The following is a 21,389-nucleotide window of genomic DNA, read 5'->3' as shown; positions in this document are numbered from 1 at the left end:
ACCACTCTTACACTGCCAATAACAACATCGATTCGAGTAATGTTTATGTAGAAAATTTATTGCTTGTAATCACAAAAGATTAAAAATAAAGTGTATGTACATGTAAAAATGTTATAAGCTAAAACAATTAAAACCCGTTTGTTTATTCAAGCAGGTATAGTTACTACAGTGAGTAACAATAATTACACAAACGGGGAAAGATTGATGTATTAATAAATGTGTAATGAGTCGATCCAACAGGTGGATAACATTACAAAATATGAAGCAAGAATACGGTTCAACAAAAATGTTATGCCATCAGAAGCCAACAGATGAACAACAATGCCACCCATAGAAAGACTTTCGATAGAAATTGCTCCTCTTCATAGTGGGGTGTTCCTGTAGCACCTAAACAAGAACAAGCACATGAAACCGCTTTTATATCGATTGTAAATACAATCTACATAAAGCTCAAAACTTGTTGTAATTTCTTTAGACATATATAGGGTATTTCTGAAACAATAGAACCATAACAAAGGATAATTTCTTAAACACGAAAAATTTTGTTCTCTATTTTTTCACTTATTTCTTCACAAGGAATTGCTTCCTTTCTGGTTCTACCACAATCCATGCAAACACCCTATATATTTCTAAAGAAATTGCAGAAATTACTCGGGATTCGATTGTGTTATACCTTACCTGCACTTGGTCGTGTTTCTCCAAAATTGAAAGTCGATGTCAAAAATGCAAATGGAAATGTTCCAATACCAAATGACATGAAAGAATTATCTCCGAATCCGAAACTAGAAAATCCGACGTTATTTTCGGATTCTGTTCTTTGCCCGGCAGGACGTGGTGGAACATTATTCCTAAAATAATATATTCAAGCACTTTATGGATATCTTCGAAAATAGTTATAAAAAAGATGCAGCAAAGAGATATGAAACAATAATTTATTTTTAGCTGCTTTCTGCTGATTTACTCAAATTACCTACAAGTGAAGCTGCTTTCTGATTGGAGCAACTCTTGTAATCTAATATGAGATATGTAAATACAAAAGAAGTATATACCTAGGATCTTCATGCCTTGTGTCTCCACGTCCATATAATGGAATGACTTTGTCTTTGCTGATGGCAGCTTTACAGACAGGACAGACTTGCTTTATTGGACGGGTCTCCAACCATTGGTGCAAGCATGGCCAACTGTATTGTAACAATCACAATAGTTTTAATTATGTTACAAATAAGAATTATATGAATGTATAAAGCTTTTATAACGGTGCTCTTACCAGAACAAATGTCCACACATACTAATAACTGCATCTTTGGCAGTGTCGAGACAGATATTGCACTCAAATGTTCGATTATCCTTTTCTGTTTCTCCTGTGGAAGAATCCCATGATTTTGATGGACCTGCTTCTTCTTTCGTAGTGCTCATTTTGACAGATTTTCTCTAAACGAAGTCACCTACAATTACTATACAGTATAGAATTATGAACGAAAACCGTAAAAATAAAACACCGTCAAACGTGAAACTTATTCGACATTTTCGCAATCCGCGATGATAAAGTTAAAAAATAATTTCGATGGAGTGTCTGCTTTTTATCGCTTGACATTGACATTATCATGGGCGAGAAAATGATTGTATTAGAAAACAATGTGACAGTAGCCGTGCGATCGTAATTGTGTAACGAACAATCTTCGATGAGAAAACGTTAAGATACGTGGACAGGTTAAGATTGCATATTGTTAAAGAAACGGTGCAATTTGGCGTTTACGATCGTGTGAATTTCGTGTTCCTCGAGCCTGTTCTCGATCCCCGATGCAACATGCAACAAAGATCGGAAGTCATATGTTCTACAATAAGAAGCGTAGAAGCAAAAAATAGCATCGACGCGTTCCGTACGTTACACTGCAATTGTATCGATCCAGTCGACGATCTGTCAAGCACGGGGCTGTCCCTTTGATCGGAATTAATTAGTTGAAAGATCGAGCGACGATCGAAGTACATCGGGTCCGATTATATTCGGCAAGCAAAGGTCGCGAACCCCGTCAAAATATGAATCGAGCAGTGTCTGCCATTGCTGACCTAATTCGTGTCACTTACTTCGGGTCTTTTGACTGCGGGGCCCCCTTTACGCGCTGTTACCCTTTCGCAAACTCAACACTCTTTCGAAATAGGATCGGCCGTACAATCACGTACACCACTGTCGCAATTGCGCAAGTGCCCTCAAATGATTTTCATGATTTTTCGCGAAACGGATGTTCGGAATAACACGTAAGAGATTGGACGACAAAGCGTCACTGCTTATCCGCCCGAAACGTTATCGTCGATGATCGCGCTGGTACGTGCGAACTTTTACGCGTCCGTACGTTTTATTTTAATCTGATCAAACCACGACTGAACCCACAGTTGCCCATCCGTGATATTAATATGGTTACTTTAAAACCACCACTTGATTAACGCCGTACCGTAGCCGAGCACCGTCTCCAACTCTTTATCGACCTATACATACCTGGAACACGATTCAAGAAGCTTCCATGTTCGATCGATAGAGTACGCTCGAGTACCGTAGAATCTGCGCTTTGTAAATCGCTCGAACGTTTCAACGCGAATTCAAGTTGTTGACACGAATTCGATACGTTGCAATATAATCATTTGATTACGGTTGTATTAAATTGTAGATACAGAAAGACGGCTCTATATTTGAGCACAGGCATCGAGGAAAGGATAGCAAGGTATCGGCGAAGCTACGGTTAACTTGTAATTGATTTTTCTATCACCATGGTGTTAAGGATGCCCGTGCTGTTTATGTCGCAGCACGCGTCAATATTGTAGGATAGTTTGCGCGAAGAATGATCTCATTTATCAATATCGAGAACGTGAGGTGTTCGAGTTAGATAGACCGTAGCAAGACCGTTTCGAGAATGAAATCTGAAGACTTGGGATTCTCGCCGCTGACCTCTTCAGGGAAGTTGGAGAGCCCGCTCTCTTCGAAACTGAAGATCGGCACGTACGGGCGGCAGAGGAAGACAACTGCGAAAAACATCGCGTCGCCACTTCTTATGCAACGTCAGTCGATTCGAATAACAGATGAGAATACTGATGTCACCCCTAAGATACTGACCCATCCCAAGTTCGGCACGATCGACGAACGGAACATCACAGCTCTAGAAATGATCGGACTGATCCGAGTTGGTAGCACCGGCCATTTGTCTTCCAGTTCTACGATCGACAACCTGAAGAAGAGCTCGTCCATGCTGGTCCGGACCTCCTCGCTTCCGGCTAGCTCGATGATCATGGAAGCCATGCAGTTTGAGAGCTTTTGGTCCACGCAGCTCACTGACACTCGCAGCATCGACGTCGATGACAAAGCTCCGTCACAGTTTTATCTGCCTAGGTAATCTTCAAACTGGTTCGAAACTGAAATCTCCTAAAAATGATTCTTTCTGTCGCAGCATCGATCCGAATATATTCCCTTGCCGACCGGAGACCGTAACGATCACGCTCAGGGAGACGGAGACGTTCTTCATTTTCGAGATGCTACCGTACACCGGCGATCTGCGGACGCAGGAAGGATTGGAGATCCAGAATGAGAATGAGATGTACGAGTACAAGACGATCGGGCCTGGATCGAACAGGAAGCTAGTCAACTCCGAGACCCAGACCTTGCAAGTTCTCACGAAGTCGCGTGGGACGTATCTCCGCAGCAGCACACGGAAGAATGAAGCAGCGTACGTGAATAATTGGGTGATGTACGATGTCTATGCCGCGCCTAATCTGATGACAGAAAGGAACAACCTGTTAATCGTGCGCAACCTGGAGAGCATGGAACGTCTGTGGGAGGAGGAGGTTTGAATTTCTTGTACACTATTTCATATTGCCGACTTGATGCAATTTATCTTCTCTCTAGGACCTCAAAGACAAGCTGCCACCGTTGGAACGTTATAAGAAAGCGAAGACGTCGGAAGAGCAGCTAGAAGAGATCTTTCAAAACGTGAATTTCGCGAACGCGGTGCGCGTAATGGAGCGCATCATATCCAACAATATCTTCATTAACGCGCAGAAGCGTTTCATCGGCTTGATCAAGCAAGACCCCTGCAGTTTGGATTTGGAGTTCACATACAGCCTAGACTTGCTTTGGAAACACAAATTTGAAATGAGTAAAGACCGTCCGGTGACTTCGTTCCGCTGGAGTTACGTCATGTCGAACATCCTGGCCGTGGGCTACGGAACGCGGATAGATTCGGAAATCAAGGACGGGGTATTGTTAATCTGGTCGGCAAAGAATCCTCATCTGCCAGGTCGTTGGTACGAGTTCGAGAGTCCTATATCGGACTTGGACTGGAGTCGCGATCGGCCGAACCTATTAGCCATTGGGTTCAACGACGGTCAGATCAAGGTGCTGGACGTAAGCACCACTCACAAGAATGTGATCCGCCAAAGCGAGAGGATTACGTCTCCGTCTTGTTCGCCACAGTGGCAGGTCCAGTGGTGGTCCGGGGACGAGCACTTCGACTACCAGGAGCAGATCTACACGTGCGACCAGGACGGTCATATATTTTGCTACCAGTACGCCGAGAACTTCTTATCGACTACTATCATGAAGATCTACAGGATAGAGGGCACACTACCAGGGGTAGCAAGAACCTCTCACTGCGTCGGTCACGATGCGCTGATTAATCGAAGTCCGGGGGCGTTGGTGCTCCGCAGACACCCCACACTGAGCGCCATTTACTTTGTCGGCTCCGACGAAGGCTGCATCTACAAGTGCTCGACGAATTACTTGTATCAGCACATCGAGAGCTTCCTGGCCCACGACGGCCCTATATACTCGATCATGTTCTCCTCGTTCTGCCCAAAGATCTTCCTAACGTGTGGCGCCGATTGGTGCACCAGAATCTGGGCCGAAGGCCTCACGGAGCCTCTGATCACGCTGTCTACCGCGATGGCATGCGTGCGGTACGCAGCCTGGTGCCCCACCCACTCCACGATCATCGTGTCCATCGTCAACAACGAGATCTGTATTTGGGATATCCGCAGAAAAATTCACACCCCCACGTCCGTCACGCTATCTCCGAAGAGCGCCAGATTGGTGATGGTAGATTTCACGGCAGATGGCAACCGACTGGTGACCGCGGATATGAATGGCAACGTGTTCGTTTACAACTTGGAGGGAATGCCGTTTCCGCCGTACAATCAGGAACAGGTGTTGATCGAGTCGATTGAAAAAGCATTGGTCACCAAGCCGCTACTGCTGCGCAAACTGCGGAAGCTTGGACCACCATTCCAGGCAGAGGAAGGGGTTTAATGATTCGGAGGTGGATCTTTATTCTTCTTCCCATATTCTCGAATACGTCATTTAAAATTAACGCTGACCCTCCTACTAATTCCGCACTAAATAGCTAATAATTTCAATTGATTCTTAGATAGTTCAGTAATTTTGAATGCTGACTGAATTGATTTCAAGCTAAGGAAAGTGAAATCAAAAGACACGTAATCTGATGATAATAATCCCTTTGTAGATGGACGCGTAGAAGACGTGCAAAGTTCCCTGATTAAGTTTTGAACACCTATGGTGAAACAAGCAGTGTTTAAAAGAAATTACTTTCTCACGATCAATGTACGAACGGCGATACGAATTTCTGGACCACTGCACGTAATTACGGGGGACCTATGGGAGGTTTGAAACTGCCTTATCGACGGAGCAGCCCGCGGGCGAAATCCAGCACGTGGGGACCCCTCTCGGTCCCCCGAAGCGAAGCGTGGCCCGAGGCCTCTTATGATTCGCGCAAAGCACGGAAAGCAAAGCGACCATTTCGATTCCGGATGGGACTCCGGTGCCGGGGCCCACTCTGGGCCCTGGTAGGCAGGCGAGTCGGCACGGATGGCTGGCTGGCTTGCTCGGAGGAGTTGCAGGAGAGTGCCATGGTAGAGGGGCTTCCATGGCTGCTGCCGCTCGCGGGCACGAACCGCGCTACCGCCGTCAGCAGCCAGTCTTATTACGCCCGCACTCAACTACGCGAACTAAGTACTCTTCTTAGGCCGGGCAAACGTCGCACGAGAGCAACAATCGCGGGCTAACCCACGCGAATCGGACGCGCCTCGGAAAACCGGTGCCTGGTTCGTGCACCGACAGTCTCGCACGCCTTTAGGGGGTTACCAGTCTCTTTTCGCATTGGACACACACACGGCTGGCTCCCCCCTCGGGCTCGAACTTTTCGTAAACGAATCTCTGGAATAAAGTTAGCGAGAGAGCCCCGGACGAGGATCTCACCCGGTTCGATCGGTGGCCGAGGACCTGCTGCCCGGTCAGAAGGTAACTCTAGAACGTTTCTTTCTTTATTCGATCACCCGACCCGATAACCGCCTGCTTTGGCATGTAGATACATTCCCTCGATACTATTTGTCTCCCCGGGAATCTGCTTTTTTGAGCGCTCACAATGCCCCCCCTCGATGAATCGCGTTACGCTGCCAGCCTTAGGAACATTGTTACATGGATCGCTGCATAAATCGAGTTGAAACCAATGAACACTGTGTTTGAAACATTATTCGCTATCTCGATTTCTATAAATTTGTATCGTTTCTTTTCCTCGTGCAGTACTTCAAATATTATTGCTCGAGTAAAGACTTCGTTTAAGAGATCTTGACCGGTCTAACAGAATATTTTGCAGCTTGCAGTTCATGATAAAATCTAAATATCGTTAAAAGAGTTTAGTGCGCGATGGCTCTAGCCACGGAAATTTGAATTCTACCTTCTAGCTAGTAGGTATCTACTACTCCACCTACTGTAGCCAGAACAGTGACACATCCGCCGCGCGTGTCAATTCGACGAATCAAAATTCGACAGGCGCGCGACCCGGAATGTCAGTTTCACCCGTCGTTCGTGAGAGTTGAAACGCGATCGCTTGTGTCGGCAGTGGAAAATGTCACCGGCGCGGATGTCCTACAATTCTCGGCGACGATTAGTTTCGTACGGTTGCCAGTAGAAACACGTCCGTGTTAACATCGCTGGTCATTACGTTGTTTGTCGCGCGCCAAGAATTCGCGGCCACGCATACCGAGCTGTCACACGATAACCGCGTGTCACGAGTCCATCGTATATTTTGATCCGACGTGCCTCGCTTTGACGAAACCAGTAGCCGGACACGTTCAGCGGAAAGTAAGTTCATCGATCTTTACGCTTCCTTTCGAAAACAAAGGGAGAAAGGTTAGAAAACGTAGGATTGTGTGGAGGGGAGGGACACGTATTCGCGTTTCCATGAAACAATGATTTCCGAATAAATACGTTTTGCGACAACATGTCGAGACATCGTGCTGTTCGAATAAAACGATTCCTTGTTGTTTATCTGATAGATTTTGAGAAGCGGATACATTTCTCCCTCGATTTATAGAGGGATATTGTTGCGAAACCGGACGTCACAAAGTTGATCGAACGATCGACAGAGGGATATTTATGATTATCGAACCCGCCGATAAGTCACGTGACACGTGATCCTGATTTCCTGTCAATGATTTGTCGCAGATCGCCGCGTACTGTTCGGTCTCGGTGCATCCACTATCTCTGCGGTGAACGCGGTCAGCGTGAAGACTGCTTAATAGCGAGGAACATGTGCAACCAGGGAATAGTAGCGAAGCCGATGTTGCCGGGGCACGAGCTACACTGTGACCACTCTGTTCGCGACGAACCCTGACCGATTCCACGCTCGTCTCTCCAGCTGACCGGGTACACGCACCGGGTGAAGGAGGCGTGGAACGCGGCAACGGTGAATCCTCCGAAAATCGTGCACGTTCGGGCGCGCGCGCGAGCGCGGTAAAAGTGTCGTTTCGAGTTTACAAGCACGGTGCAGAGAACGAGAGAGTGCTCGGGGAGAGCGGTGTGTTCGCGAGATTACACGTTTCCTCGAACATTCGGTACGCTATGAACATCGACGTCCTCGGATCCAACGGGTGGTTCGCAAGTAAGTACCCACATATATTTCTCTTTAATCGTCGAGCATCGCATCGTTCGACTAATGATCCGACAGTCTTTCTCCCGAGAGCTTTTTTCTCAAATTACTAGAGTTAATAGGGTTGGCCAAAAAGGCGGCCATATTGTTTGAATTTTGGGTGCACAGCGACGCGAATACACATGCGCAGAAAATGCAATGATTTCAAACAATTTTAACCCTATCTTTTATAATGTGACGATATTAAGATACATCACTGAAACCGTTCCGATCAATGAAAAATCTGCGACAAAACGAACGAAAAAAGATTGAGTTATCTTCTATTCAGAAATTTCGTAAACAAACACGGGAGATTCCCGATAAGATTTACGCAAACCCGCTAAGTTGAGTGCGACGTCCGACGAAGAATAAAGTATCCATTACAATGATAGGTTATGTAATTACGCGCGCGCATCTTTCTGCGCATTCAATCGTGCGTAACCGTTATGTCGTTTAAATAACCTGTACCGCAGCCATTACCATAATTATATTGCTTCGGGCGTCAGTTAGTATTACTATTTTCTATATTTTACTGGTTATTCGTTTCTTTGTTTTCACGATGCAATCGATCGTTCCGGGACGTGTTATGCGTTGTGCTGCAAGTACGAAATAGTATTTCCCGCCATTTTTTTTTGCGGATGGAAATATTCTGATTCAAAAGTGGAAATACGTTATTTCTCATTTTCGAGGAATAAAATTATTGGAGCAAAAGAACATCGCGGATTTATTTAGTCCATAAATGGCTGTTCTCTCGCACGAAAACGTTTAAGAACACGATTTAATCGCGTGGCCGAGGCATTCAACGGGATAGAAAGAACAATTCCTCCGGTGTTTTTGCCGGTTATTACGATCTATTTATCAATCTCCGTGGCCGGTACCCTGGGAGTATTCATGAAACACGATATCGCCCGATAAAATCGCAGCGGAGGCTAGAGAGCGTCCCGGCGGGTTCAAAAGTCCGCGCGATTTTTCGGTCCATAGGCGTAGCAGGATCTGTTGTTCGACCCCGGGGTGTCAGCCGGCTAATTAACATTTTTCTGCCGGGGCTAACGGGCCATTGTCGCCTCGATACACGTAACAAAGTGCTTATCTCGGGCCGGCCGCGCGCCACGTCCGTGTAACCCAATTAACGTCTCCAATTATACATTTTAGGGGAAGATTAACGAGCGTGGCGGCGGCCGAGAGCCGTGGCACCGCGTTCCTCTCCTCGCCCGCGAAACGCTCTCGTTCGCCTAATTGCGATCGGAGATCGATCCGACACAGCCGAAATCCACATAATGCACTCGTTATCTTGGCCCTCGCCCTCCCCTCCCCTCCCCTCCCCTCCCCTCGGCCGGAGGCCTTCTCGCAAGGCCCGATCTGTAATGGACCCCGCCTATTGGCCTAATCGCGATCATGCATCACCGTCCTCTATCTTCATCTGATCCGGGCCGTGCACGCCTTAGCCGCATTCTTTCGTTACCGTTTCTGGACAAACCCGAGGATTCCCGGTTCTTATCTGCCGGGAAGACTTTTAGAGAGACGATCTTCCTATTTCCCTTTATTACATTTCGGTTCCTTGTTCGAACATCGTGCGACAGGTGCGAGATGGTACCGGATAAATAGGCTCGTACGTACAGTTTCTAATGCCTCGGCGACTCGATAAAGTTTCCGTGGGGAATAGCGGTGGACACCGACCGAGTACGACTGGTTTAGGGATTCGTGAGATCGTCGACCGAGGGGAGAACCTCCGAAAGTTTCCGACCCGTGAGAGGTTCGCCGCGGAGTCCGTAAAGCTCCGGGAAGCTATTAGATAACTGGAAAGTAACCATACAATAGGCACTGGTTTCGCGGACCGAATAAAGTTGGCTAGAAAATGCCGAAGACCGACTAGAGAGAGCCGCCTGGTTGCCAAACCGTTCCGTACGTTATCCGCAATCTCGAATATATTTATTTCTTCATCCCACGTTTCAAGTAGGTCGCGGCCGGTCGCCTCTCCAGCGATTTCAATTTGTTGGATTCCGCGGGGATCGTTTATGGAAGAAACTGCGGTCCGAGATATTCGCCGGCGATTTTGCTAATCGACTATAGAAAGTCGAGGCTTTCTCTCTGGGAATAGGGCCCGTTGATGCCGGCACCGGTACGGGCCATAGAGGGGCTCTTTTAGCGCGATTAGAGTCGCGCCGGAACGGAACGAGCCGTGACACTGATCTTGAATTATATGCCCGGGATCCGTCGAGTGCCGTTCGTTCGGTAACGATAATAAGAGCAACGGTCCCGGTTGCGCTCTAAGCGGGGACCGTCTCGAATCATAAGCGAACGCAATTCAGCCGCATTTATCAGATTTATGTAAGTCGGTCGCTTACCCGGCCGCGCGCGAAGAAACGCGTCGCGCGCGGCTCATTTGGCCGTTCGATCGTCGCGACGCCGCGCGGATAAAGAAGAACAAGATCTAGAGAAAACGCGCGTGGGCTTCGTTATCAGTAATTTATGCACAAGCGGCTAGCCGATAGTTCTGCTCGTAACGGGCTACGCGGACCACAACCATTTATCATCGCCCGCGGGATAATCAATTAATAAAGCGGAATAAATGATCGCTCCATCAGCGGACGGCCGGCGTATAAATATTGATCGCTTCTCGTCGCGATTATCGGCCGGTAAAAATTTACCACCTGTTTATGCCGGTTTCTTCTTTCGTCGACGTCTCCGTGCCCTTAGGGATCGAACGTCTACGCTCATTTCGCGGTGGATATCGTCCGACAGACGTCGGAGCTATCTGAAGACCGTTGCCGGTCTTTTAAGAATTTTTCGAGAAAGTCGGTCGATTCCAAAGGGGTAATAAATCTGAGAGAAACCTCTTCGAAAGCGTAGGTATCCTCGTTACATTAAATATCGTTACCAAAGTGGATTTGCTGGACGATAAAGCCGCGGATAGTGTGCTAATATAGCTGGAGCCGCGCCGTGTTGAATTTTGAACGGAACGGCTAGCATAGATCGCGAGAACCGATCGATTTGTCGCGAGAACAAGCCGAGTGACGATCGAGATACCGGACGAGGCCTCGCGAGACCGGGGCCCGGGAGTCGGTACCGTTTGCCGCTGATTCGATCACCGGGGTGGTTGCCATTAAATGGACAAATCCAACCGTTGAGCCGGCCGGCTGCTCGCGAAGGCTCTCGCCGGCTAATCATTTGCACACAATCTGCCCCGGCACGTGGACAAAGTCGCGGGACGCGGCGCGGGGCAGGGCACGATCGGCTGTGTCCAGTCCTTCCCGAAAGCGATCGGCGTGGAACGCAACGGAAGCGATAATGGCGGAGTCACGTAGCCGTGCTCGGAGAGCAACGGCGATCCCCCGCGCAACGTGGGTGTAACGAGAGGTATAATGTGGAGAAAATTGCCGGCGGGTTTACGCCCCGCTCGAAATCACCACCTTCGCGGAGCTCGTGGGGGATCCATTATAGCGATCCGAGTGTTCCTGAAAATCTCTATTTCGCGCCGCGCCGCATCCTGGCCACGGGATCTTCTGCGGACGTAATAATAGATACCAGAAAGGGTACAGGGTTACAGGGATACAGGGTTGCGCTCGATTCCCTGTTTCCAGCCGAATGACCTCGAAAATCCCTCCGCGAGATGTTGCTGCGAGATATACTCGCAAATCAGAGAGCCCGATTTCGCAATCTTGCACGCTGCACGTGGGATATTGAAATCGGGATTTCTCGCTGGTTTCTTGAACAAGGTAGACGGTCAATTTTCTTGCCGGTAGATCATGCTTCGCTTCGGGCAGAATATTTTTCCATGTACCAGAAATTCTTATTTCACTTTGCGTCCGGATTCGTTTTCAACGGGGGAAGCTGCCCGATTCATTTGGTCGGATAAGAGATATCATTTGTTTGTGATTTTATTCGAATACAACCTCGTCCGTTCATTTATCGCGTCCGAGTGTTGGCTAAGAATTATGCTGGAAGCAGGTCCGCCGCGAGCCACCTCGATCGAAGCTCGATAAAAGGCCGAGCGTAAACTGACAATTTAGAATCAGCCTAAACATCCCGTTTCTAGCGCGAGCACACTAATCCAGGTGTTGAACCCGGAGATATCGGATAATTAACTGAGCTCGCCGAGCCGGAACGAGGAAAAAGATAATTTTCCGCTGGAAACCGATATCACCCGATAACTCGGAACCGCTGTGAAAATTCCACGCCTCTCGGTCTGACCGTCCGAATAGTCGGACCACTTCAAACCCGCCCAACGCATCGACTTAATTAACTTATCTGCTTAACTGAAACTTGGTAAATTTACTTTCATCGGGGAACGCAGAGGCTCCGGCAATAGCTGGGGAGAGCAAAGCGGAGATCACGTTCGCGACTTTTTCGCTGTACCGTGCTTGTTAAAACGAGACTGGCCACGAGTATCTCGCGAAGATAGCGACGAACTAGCTCCGGGGATCTCGTTTTTCTAGCTGTGTAGCCTGATATTGAAATCAGCGCGGATTCGCAGATAGTCTGTCGGACAAGGTAGATAATAAAGGTGGTTGTTTAAGACCGGCGTGTACCGTAATAGAGGAGATTAAAGCGGGAATCGGAGAGAAAAAGGGGAGGCTGCGGAGCCGCCGAGAGAGACAGGGAGAGAAGAGAGAGGGAGAGGGAGAGCGTTAGAGAGAGGAACGTGTATAAATAAGACGATAAGACCGCGTCAGCCGCGCGCTAAGCTAAAGATGTACTAGATCGACGAGCCGCGGACAACGTAGGCGTTGTAACGAGCTTGATAACGCTGCAGAGGTTGCGGCCATTGTTTCCAAGCCGGTCTCTATTCAGCAGCGTTTGTTCTGCTTGCCAAGAAAAGTCGAAGAGGTGGGAATCTCGCATGGAAAAATCTGGCCGAACCCAGGAAGAAGTCAACTAACAATAAGCTCTAGCTGCTGCCCGATACCAGGCGAGATAGCAATATGAAAATGAAATTAATGCAACATTATATGCCCGATTCTTTTTTCGCAAGCCGTACACTACCATCTCTGCAGCCTGGGATCTAAAAAATTCCCGGTTGAAATCGTGAGTGGCATTGTTCAAATTGTAGCTCCCTCAGGCTCTGATAACGGAGTTAACGATGTGTGAAACAAAACGCTCGTTAAGTAGGAATTTTTCTTGTTCTCGTTACTTAATATAATATAAATAGGTACATAATACATGCATAAAGGAACAATATTCATTTTCTAGAACTTTATGCTTGGCACTCGTACTTTGCACACGCTTGCGAGAAATTACTAGCCGACAAACTTGTAGTTCGACGATTTTTAGGGATTTGGCCGCGATTTCGGGGCACTGGTGCTACTTTCTTTAGCGAGACGGGTTAATACATAGTTGCAGGATGACGAGGGACGGAGAATCGTCAAAGTGTTCCGCGAAAGTAGCCAAGATGGCTTTTGCCGGATGTGTTCTCGCGACGTAGGTGGCACGGCGGGAGCAATAACACGAGAAAACGCGAGAGAACCCGCGGACCCGGCAAGAAGTCGGCCACCGCAGCCAAGGAGTCATGCGATAACGCCGCATACATCTCCGCGTCGTGTCAGGACGAGATGTACCGCGCGATTAAAGATAGCCGAACAGACCGGGACTCGCCACTTACTTCGATCGCTCGTTTTAACATCGAATTACATAAATCTCGCCGCGTTGACTGATCAAACGGATGGAATTGCGCGGCGATAGTCGCCGCGTCGAGCCGCCTGTGCCTCATACACGGCCTATGCTGATCAACTATCCGAACCCGGTGCTTAATTCTCTAACGATATCTTGATTTTCGCAAGCGTGCCCGTCGCTTTCGAAAATAACCGGCGCCTTCTGCCGCGACGCTCTCCGAAAATCTGTCCTTCTCGCGAAAGTTTATACACCTCAGTAAATTTTTAATACACAAGATGTAATGTCATTTGGCAAAGAAAATCTTTCGTTATTTTTACGCTTAGTAAATTTAACGTTAAAAGTTAATATTTTTCAAAAGTCGGTTCGCTTTATCGTTGTCCTGCTAGAAGAAAATCGAGGTGTACAGTCGTGTAACAAGCGACGAATATAGACACACGAAACCGCTTGCCGCCACGAGCCTTACCACGCGTTGAAATCACCGGTCCGGCGACCACATTAGCATCGCTCTGCCGCTTTTATTAGTCGCGGGATGGTTCTTCGCGGGGCTGAAACTTTATCGCTGCATAAATACCGAAGTGGAACGATGTGTTCACCGGAGAAACGTAAAATTAGTTCGTAACGGTAATCGCGGAGGAATTATTCTTTGAATCATTTTACAAGGGTATTACTTGTGTTCGGAATGTAAAAATGCTCGAAGATCGCGAATTTTTCTCTCGGAAACCAGCGATCGTTTCGCGCTGAACCTTCGGGCGTCCGTTCGAGGACAGTTTTAGGCATTTCAGAGAATATTCTCATTGAAAAACATTAACAATTGCCAGAGATAAAACATTTTTCTGGAGATCGATCTTTAAGAGCAATCTGCGCCGATTATTCGACTTGGATGCCACGTGAGAATTTTTTTTCTCAGAAACTGGCGGCACTTTTTCAACGAGCATTTTTGCATTTGAAAAATGATAGGTTCAAGCAGCGCGGAGAATATTTTTGTGAGAAAGTAGCAACAATTGCCAAAGGTGGGACTACTTTTCCGCAGGTCCTCTTTAGAAGCTAAACTGTTCGGCCGCTTCTCGAAAACTCGGCTACATCAGCACGACTAAAATAACCGTCTCGTTTATGGTAGCATAATCACCTCACCAAAAATCATTAAGCTCAAAGTGTGGGTCTCGACAGAGAGCTCGCACATAAAATCCCTCGACTCTTCAAGGATGAATGATCCGAAGCTGGAGCTATCAGGATCAAAACACGCGTACCCCTTCGCGAAACGAAAGAGAAACGCGTCACGGAATCTTCTCCCTACCTTCTCTCTCCACCTCCTCCTCTCTTTCTCTCTCGATCACTCCCCCCCGCTCGCTCTTCATCTCCGCGTCGTACACCGGTCGTCCGCGAGATCCTGGATCGCTCGCCGCCGTGTATAACTTGATAAACAAGTTTACTTCGAGAAGCCGGTGTCTTATATGTATATAGACACCGGCTTGCACTGGGTGTCCCGAGCGGACTGAATACTAATTGGTAAACGTGCCGCGCGAGACAAAGCGTCTAAAACCATCGCGAGATTGTGATGGTTTTGTGATTCGCGAAAACTCTCGTTAAACTTTTCAAACAGTACCTTTATTTAGTACTTTGAACGGTACCTTCGTAAAAGGTACATTCAGGGACAGACCCCTTTGCCCAACGTGGACCCAGTTATTTATTGCTAAGGTGGCCAAGGAATTCTGTTACAAATAAAACGTGTCTCCTGGCAAATAAAAAGAAGCTGTTTTCGCACGTTCGAAAAAGCAGGACGCCCATATGCGAGCAGGATGTCTTTCCGCGTCAGATAAAAACGTCGGCGAAGAACAAAACTTCCTCTTCGCACCTGTCCCCGCATTCATTCACCGGGTTGGCCCGCGTACGGACGGGGGCGGGCGGGGTCCGGTGAAAGAGCAGAGGGCCCCGGTAACTGTAAATAACTCGGGGCCCAGGAATTAAGTAGCGAGATAGAGCTCGGCGTTTCCCTCGTCAGGAAATACTATCTAGATAGGCAGTAGAATCGAAGCCGGAGAGCCGAGTAATTTCGCTAATGTCTTGGTCACGACTCGCTTCTGAATCCTTAAAACGGGTTTCCAATCTGATCCCGTGGATCCTGGCTACCCCGGCCGCGACCGTCCCAGATTCCGGCGGCCGCGGCGGAGGCTCGCCGAACGAAAACGGGCCCCGACCGCGGCGTTCTGCATTAACGACGTCTCACTCGGTCCCGATGAAAAACCAGATATCATCTCGTCGTTGTTGCCGTTGTCTACGTTGTCGTCGTCGTCGTCGTCGTCGTCCACCTTGTTGCCGTCGTCGTCGTCGTTGGAGAAGAGGCTCCGCATCCGCGGCGCGGACGAACACGAAGATGGAACGCGCGCCGCGGCCCGCTCCGATCCGCCTGAACTTTGAACCCGAAGTTGTCCCACGAATCCTCGACGCGACGGTGAAAGTTCGTTGCCGGGCCCCGAGATGGTATCGGCGCCGATCCGCGAACACCGGTAATACCTCGCCCATAAATCCTGTTCCTGCTGATGACTTACTGCCTTTATCTCGCGACCATCCGCCCACGCCGGCAGCCGACTTTTAAACAATATCTCACTCGCGTGCACCTTGTCCGCGAATGTTACCGGCCCGGGTACACGTGGTCCGCGGATTTAAGGGTATGTTAAACTCTGCTGGACCCCTTTTACACGGAGTTCTTAACCTGTTGCGGACGTTGGTAGCGAGCTGTTCTTCCGTGCTCTTCCCGCGTTGCTTATTCGTCTTCTCTTGGCCAACTTTCGATGTGCCAGTTCTTTGGACTTTTCTATCTTCGATTTTCTTCGACCACAAATTCGTAAAAAGGGTCTCTGATTTTTTCAGAATTTTTCCACGCAAAACTATCGTAGATCTCCGCGGTACGGGCGTTCCGTAAAACAATGTCCATTTTTAAACAATCCAATATTTCGAGCTTCGTTCCGCGAGTCGCTCGGAAAGCATCCGCGAAGCATTTAATCCGATTAAGGCCTACGAGGCTAGAGCGGCGATGAGTCATTCGCGAAACTCTCGGCGGTGGTTCAATTTACGTTACGGGCCCTTACTGAGAAGTTATCAACATAATCATAAGATAAACGTCCCTCGTAAAATTAAAAAGCTCGCACTACGCGGCCCTCCGTCCGGGTTCGGGCGTCGCGGTTCTTTTTTGCTCCCGTTCCGAGCTACCCTTTAAATCCCGTGGACCCGCGGCGAGAGCGACTGTATATGTAAATCGGCCTTCGAAGAAAGGACGGATCAGCGAACGGGGGGATTCGGCTGGTTCTCGGTTGAATGGGACCATAAAAATCGAGCCACGCGGTACGTCCGGCCCACCGAAAGTATTACCAACCGGACTCTGCGGATCCCGCTGTCGCTCGCCACGAGTCTATCCGTGTACGTTTCTCGACAATTTCTGCGCGAGAAGTTACCTCGGAACATCTTCGGTCGAACCGCTTCTGCGAATCGGAATTGAAAGGACGGGATCCTGCTGAATGATCTTGAAATAAAATTTTAAAGCGATAATCTTGCTTTGCTACTTTTTAGTCAAAGAGGATCGATTACATTGTAACAATCGGTTGTCAGATAGGAAGTTCTTTCTTTCTTCGAAAAGTTCGAGGTAATTTGAAGAAAAGCAAAAGTTAAATTTCTTTGCTGCGTCGCGTCGAATCTGTTGTTTAAGTATGCCAATGCGAAGATGTCACTATCTCGGGCCAGGAATAAACCGCAGAACAGGCAAAAAAACCGAAGGAACCGATGAGGAAGAAGAAGAAGAAGAAGAAGAGGAGGAGAAGGGTAGAAGACGGCAGCCAAGATCTGGCAACGGCGGCCGCGACGAAACGAAGCGGATCCCGCGGATGATTCCTCGTAGGTTAGCCTGGCCGCAGCTCCGGTCGATCTCCCTCATTAACATTCGACTCTTTGTCTCTGTCGTTGTCGCGCCATCCTACTCCGTAAGGTCGTCCCGGTCGTACTCGAGATCCCCGGGTTCTTCTCCTCGCTCTCTGCCGCCTCGCTTCGCATCCTCTTCTTCTTATTTCCCCAACCGGTCGACTTTTAGTAGCCCTCTGCTCCCACTTCTTTCGCCGTCTCCTCTTCTCGTCTCGCTTTCTCCGCCGTCCCCGTCTGTCCCTTTCCCGGTCCTCCTCTCCTGGGCCCAATCTTCCTCCGCGCGCGACACCGCCAAAAAACCTGGCCTCTTGTAACTCAAAATATCCCTATCCGGTTCACCTCGGTGCAGTTGGTCTATTTAAAGTGCCAGGCACACGAGGCCCCTGTTAAACTGGTTCTCTATTACATAAATCCTTGATACTAAGATCACGTGCCTCTTGCATACGGCTGTCTGTATCACATATCTTCTTTACTATCACCTGTCCAAACATCCCTATCCGCGACCGTCGATTCATAGGCTAGCTGTCGGTGAAGTGTTAAGCTGTGAAGCTTCTGTTGGGATTATTAGCAGCTTGCTTAATATTCTGTGTACACTAACGTTGAACGAACAACTTAGAGCCTAGGGTAGAAGAGTCAATGATACGTTCCTGAATTCATTCGTAAATGTACGAACAATGGGTTCTTAGAAATTTGTGGATAATAAGTAAAGAGGAACTATTTGTCATATCCTTCTATTCTACTCGTCGGAATAGGAGGAAATCGCTCGTTAGCGGAGCCCGGTCGGGTCCGCGGTTCTCTCGTCCGAGTTCGTTGCCAGTTTCGCCAGGGTCCCGTGGCTGTCGAGAACGAGCTACATGGCCTCGTCTAATTCCTCCGACTGCTTTCGCAGCGTCAATGAAACCCGATCGCCGTCGTTGAATATTCCGAGTGTCCCCTGCTTCGTGGTTGGTCCGCGTTCAGCACGTGTAGCAACGGGTCCCGCGCGGCGGATCCGTGGGCATCGACGGACAGAGAAAAGGAGAAAGGTGACTGGAAGCAACCGCGTCGTCGTCGTGGTTGGACGCGGGATGGACGAAGGCCGAGGTGACAGGGGTCGCGAATGCAGGCAGCATTCGTGATGACGCGAGCGTGACTCGCTTCCTCTTCCTCTCTTGCCGACCTCTTCCCGAAACGAGGAAGCACGGTGCACGCACCTTTGTTCCTTCTCGCTTTGATTCTTCCCTTCGGCTTCCATGAAATTCGACTAGCTTGCTCGAACCAAGAACAGAGGATAGCCAGTCTTGACAAATTTAACCGGCTGTATTCTACTACTTTGAGACTTTGATTTCCAAGCCAACAACTTAAAAAATTACACGAAATTTCGCGTTAAGCGAATATATCAAGGAAGCGAAAGATGTTGAGGATCCTGAGGGGGGTACGAGGCTTGGAGGATATTCCTCGAAGCATCAATCACAGTTTGGATATGGACAGCGTGTCTAGGGGCTGCTGAACCATTGGCCAGTCTTCGCGAAGGTTGTCTGGTAAATTGCTGGAACACTCGAGTCTTGGGAAGTCCACTTAGCTTTCTGGTTACTAAAAGATGCATCGAACGGTTCACGGAACTTGTTCGTCTTCATTGAAACATCAACCGAGTATCTTGCGAAGCTAATAGAGAATATAGCTAAAATGAAGAAGCGGTAAGGAATTTTGAAGTAGGTTTACGGCGAAGAATTCGAAAGTGCTTGAGGATTTCTTTGGAAGTTGTTCGAAAGTTTCAATAAACTCAGCCAAGAACATTATCGGGCTTTTCTTTGACAGAACTGTGGTAAAATCGATTTTTGAAATAGTAACATTTTTATCTTTTATTATTGTGTGACAGGATTCCAATGAGTAAAGCGTCGATAAATTTTGGAAAATTCACTAAAATTATATTATATCGTGGCGATACGAAGCAAGTTTCCATCGGAAGAATAAAAGGCAGCAACGTTGCGAGATCGAACGGCCGAAGTCGCAGAGAAAGGAAGTTCGAAGACTTCCTCGGAGTCCCCCGAGTCGTCGCATGCAAATGCGGCCGGCCCGCGAGGGAGTAGAGAACTCTCCCTTTTGTTCGTCGCGTGAATCCGGTTCTTTGTTACGCGATGAGGCCCCGGGGCACGGATTGATTGACTCGGTGTCTCCCGGCTGGTGGTCCTAATGAGATACGACTCTCGGGCCTGAAAATCCCGCCGACAATTAGCGGGATTGTTGTCCCGGGTCCGGCTGGTCCCGTGGACTCCCGACGCGTCCCGGCGGGCCGGATGCGGCCCCGCCGCTTCTCCCGTCCCTCCGGGAACACCGGGAACCCCGGTTCGCGACTTCTCGAGCTGCGGTGTGCTCCTCTTAATGCCGTATGCGCACACGTGCCACGCGTGTCCGTGCATTGACTCCGAAACGGTTCCTGATTTCTCAGTCGAATAGAGTCCTAAGGGCCTCGCCTGATCCCGCGGACGTGTCTTCGGGCCCGGCACGTACCTTCGACGATAGAATCTTCATCGTTCGTCGACTCCCAACGACTTTTCGCGTCGCTTCCTCATCGTCTTCATTACTCTCTAGCCTCCGTAGATAACTGTTCATTTTGTTCGGCGTTTCCGTACATGATTTTCTTCGCCGATATCTAGATCGTTGGCTCTACGTGGCCCACCAACGGCGAACTGGTTTCAAGATCGTTGTATAATTGGCCCGCGGATCTTATGGATTTCTGATGGACGTGCCTCTGTAACGATCCGAACGGTGAAAGAATCGAATAATTCGCGAACGTGTCGGCGCGTTTGCTGCCGAGCCTGGTTTGAAGAAATCCGTTCTAGGATTTATAGGAGATAAATAATAATTGATAAAATAATCTAGACTGGTTCTGAGGTCTCGCAGTCATCGCAGACGATTCTTATCTCCCCTAAAGTCCACTTGCAACAATCCCGTATTAAACACGGTACAAGTACGAATATATCTCGGAGATGACTCACTGCAAGCTAGTCTAGACTCATCCTGAAAGAGCAATTAGAAGCAAGTAGGAAATACACTCATTCATTTATAGACCTCAACTCCGAAGCGTAATCTAAACGCGATCTGGACAATAAAACCAACAAATATCGAAGCTGCCGGTCAAACAGGATCGAAAGAGACAGAGAGAGAGAGAGAGAGAGAGGGGGAGAGAGAGAGGTCGAGCTCCGAGGAAAAATCATGATCGAGTTCCGTGGCCCGACCCACTTATCCGCGCTGATCGAGCCACGGTTCTGCACCTCGGCTCGTTAATCAGCAATTTATGCAAGAAGAGCATCGATCGGAAAAACCCGATGGATCACGGCGCGTGGATGTTCGCGAAACTCCGTCGAGAAGAACCACGCGAGCATGTCCGGTGGCCTCGCGATCATTGTGGATCCATTAAACCAGGAACGTTATCTTTCTTCGGGCCGTGCTATCGTTTCCTGGTGATGGCAAAAACCCGGCCCGGCAATTACGTTTCTCCCTTACAATCCCCCCATTCCCTTTCTCTCTCTCTCTCTCTCTCTCTCTCTTCCCTTCTTCAGAAAATAGACACTCGACAGACGCGTCGCGGCCCACGATTCCTCTATAACGGTCGTCGTCTGTACCGGCGATTCGAAGATAGAATTTTCCAGGTCATCGATTCGCAAACACGCAGAAAAACGTGGATGATTGTTGGGCATCGATAGTAATTCCATTCGTAGCCGGTTCCCCTTTTTGCGCGATCAAGGAGCCGCGCGCAGAAATGCCGGCCGAGCGTACTTAGAGCCGCCGCGAGATACCTTCTGTCTTCTTGTCCATTTCACTTAGGCGTCTGGATTAATTAGGTCGGCGCGTTAGCTTGATTACTGGCGACGCTACGATCCGGCCCCCGATACACAGCGCCAGGCTCGTTTGCCCCGGCTC

At 48.6% G+C, this 21,389-nt stretch overlaps 3 protein-coding genes across 10 annotated transcripts in view; 2 read left to right on the top strand and 1 right to left on the bottom strand.

Annotated features, from left to right (window-relative positions):
* Window positions 1-37: 37 nt before the first annotated feature.
* LOC144474043 (E3 ubiquitin-protein ligase RNF185) lies at window positions 38-2,507 on the bottom strand. 6 transcript variants are annotated; one of them, XM_078188502.1, is made up of 5 exons: window positions 2,451-2,507; window positions 1,268-1,431; window positions 1,050-1,181; window positions 679-848; window positions 38-387 (listed from the first exon to the last, which is right to left on the bottom strand). In XM_078188502.1, the coding sequence occupies exons 1-5, from the start codon at window positions 2,490-2,492 to the stop codon at window positions 290-292; spliced, it is 606 nt and encodes a 201-aa protein (XP_078044628.1). In that variant the 5' UTR covers window positions 2,493-2,507; the 3' UTR covers window positions 38-289. The 6 variants fall into 6 exon arrangements, with proteins under 6 accessions (XP_078044628.1, XP_078044632.1, XP_078044630.1 ...); XM_078188506.1 differs by lacking the exon at window positions 2,451-2,507 and adding an exon at window positions 2,086-2,444 and having other exon boundaries at window positions 1,268-1,454; XM_078188504.1 differs by lacking the exon at window positions 2,451-2,507 and adding an exon at window positions 2,086-2,444 and having other exon boundaries at window positions 1,268-1,445.
* Window positions 2,508-2,906: 399 nt separating this feature from the next.
* On the top strand, window positions 2,907-5,290 carry LOC144474449 (dynein axonemal intermediate chain 4). Its single transcript, XM_078189294.1, has 3 exons — window positions 2,907-3,379; window positions 3,438-3,831; window positions 3,893-5,290. Exons 1-3 carry the CDS (start codon window positions 2,907-2,909, stop codon window positions 5,288-5,290), a joined length of 2,265 nt encoding a protein of 754 aa, XP_078045420.1.
* An 8-nt stretch (window positions 5,291-5,298) lies between these two features.
* The window catches only part of LOC144474041 (uncharacterized), a 79,190-nt gene continuing 63,099 nt past the window's right edge, over window positions 5,299-21,389 (top strand). Inside the window, exons 1-2 of one of the 3 annotated variants that reach the window (XM_078188496.1) lie at window positions 5,299-6,298; window positions 7,505-7,940. In XM_078188496.1, the coding sequence (XP_078044622.1) occupies window positions 7,901-7,940 (40 nt within the window). In that variant the 5' untranslated portion in view covers window positions 5,299-6,298; window positions 7,505-7,900. Of the gene's footprint in view, window positions 6,299-6,906; window positions 7,142-7,504; window positions 7,941-21,389 lie in introns of those variants that run through there. The other 2 variants (XM_078188498.1, XM_078188497.1) reach the window with 2 other exon arrangements.

Source organism: Augochlora pura, chromosome 8 (genome assembly GCF_028453695.1).
Source record: "Augochlora pura isolate Apur16 chromosome 8, APUR_v2.2.1, whole genome shotgun sequence".
Taxonomy (NCBI): domain Eukaryota; kingdom Metazoa; phylum Arthropoda; class Insecta; order Hymenoptera; family Halictidae; genus Augochlora; species Augochlora pura.
This window is presented reverse-complemented; position numbering and strand designations above follow the sequence as displayed.

What these genes read in the sequence shown, in the direction of transcription:
- LOC144474043 (XM_078188501.1), bottom strand. Translation starts at nt 1,989, where the DNA reads ATGTACTTCGATCGTCGCTCGATCTTTCAACTAATTAATTCCGATCAA. An exon ending in ATGTGTGGACATTTGTTCTG is followed by an intron (nt 1,182 to 1,267) that starts GTAAGAGCACCG and finishes GTTACAATACAG; the next exon opens with TTGGCCATGCTTGCACCAAT. An exon ending in AGAAACACGACCAAGTGCAG is followed by an intron (nt 388 to 678) that starts GTAAGGTATAAC and finishes GTTCTTGTTTAG; the next exon opens with GTGCTACAGGAACACCCCAC.
- LOC144474449 (XM_078189294.1), top strand. Translation starts at nt 2,907, where the DNA reads ATGAAATCTGAAGACTTGGGATTCTCGCCGCTGACCTCTTCAGGGAAG. An exon ending in TCACAGTTTTATCTGCCTAG is followed by an intron (nt 3,380 to 3,437) that starts GTAATCTTCAAA and finishes TTTCTGTCGCAG; the next exon opens with CATCGATCCGAATATATTCC. An exon ending in AACGTCTGTGGGAGGAGGAG is followed by an intron (nt 3,832 to 3,892) that starts GTTTGAATTTCT and finishes TCTTCTCTCTAG; the next exon opens with GACCTCAAAGACAAGCTGCC.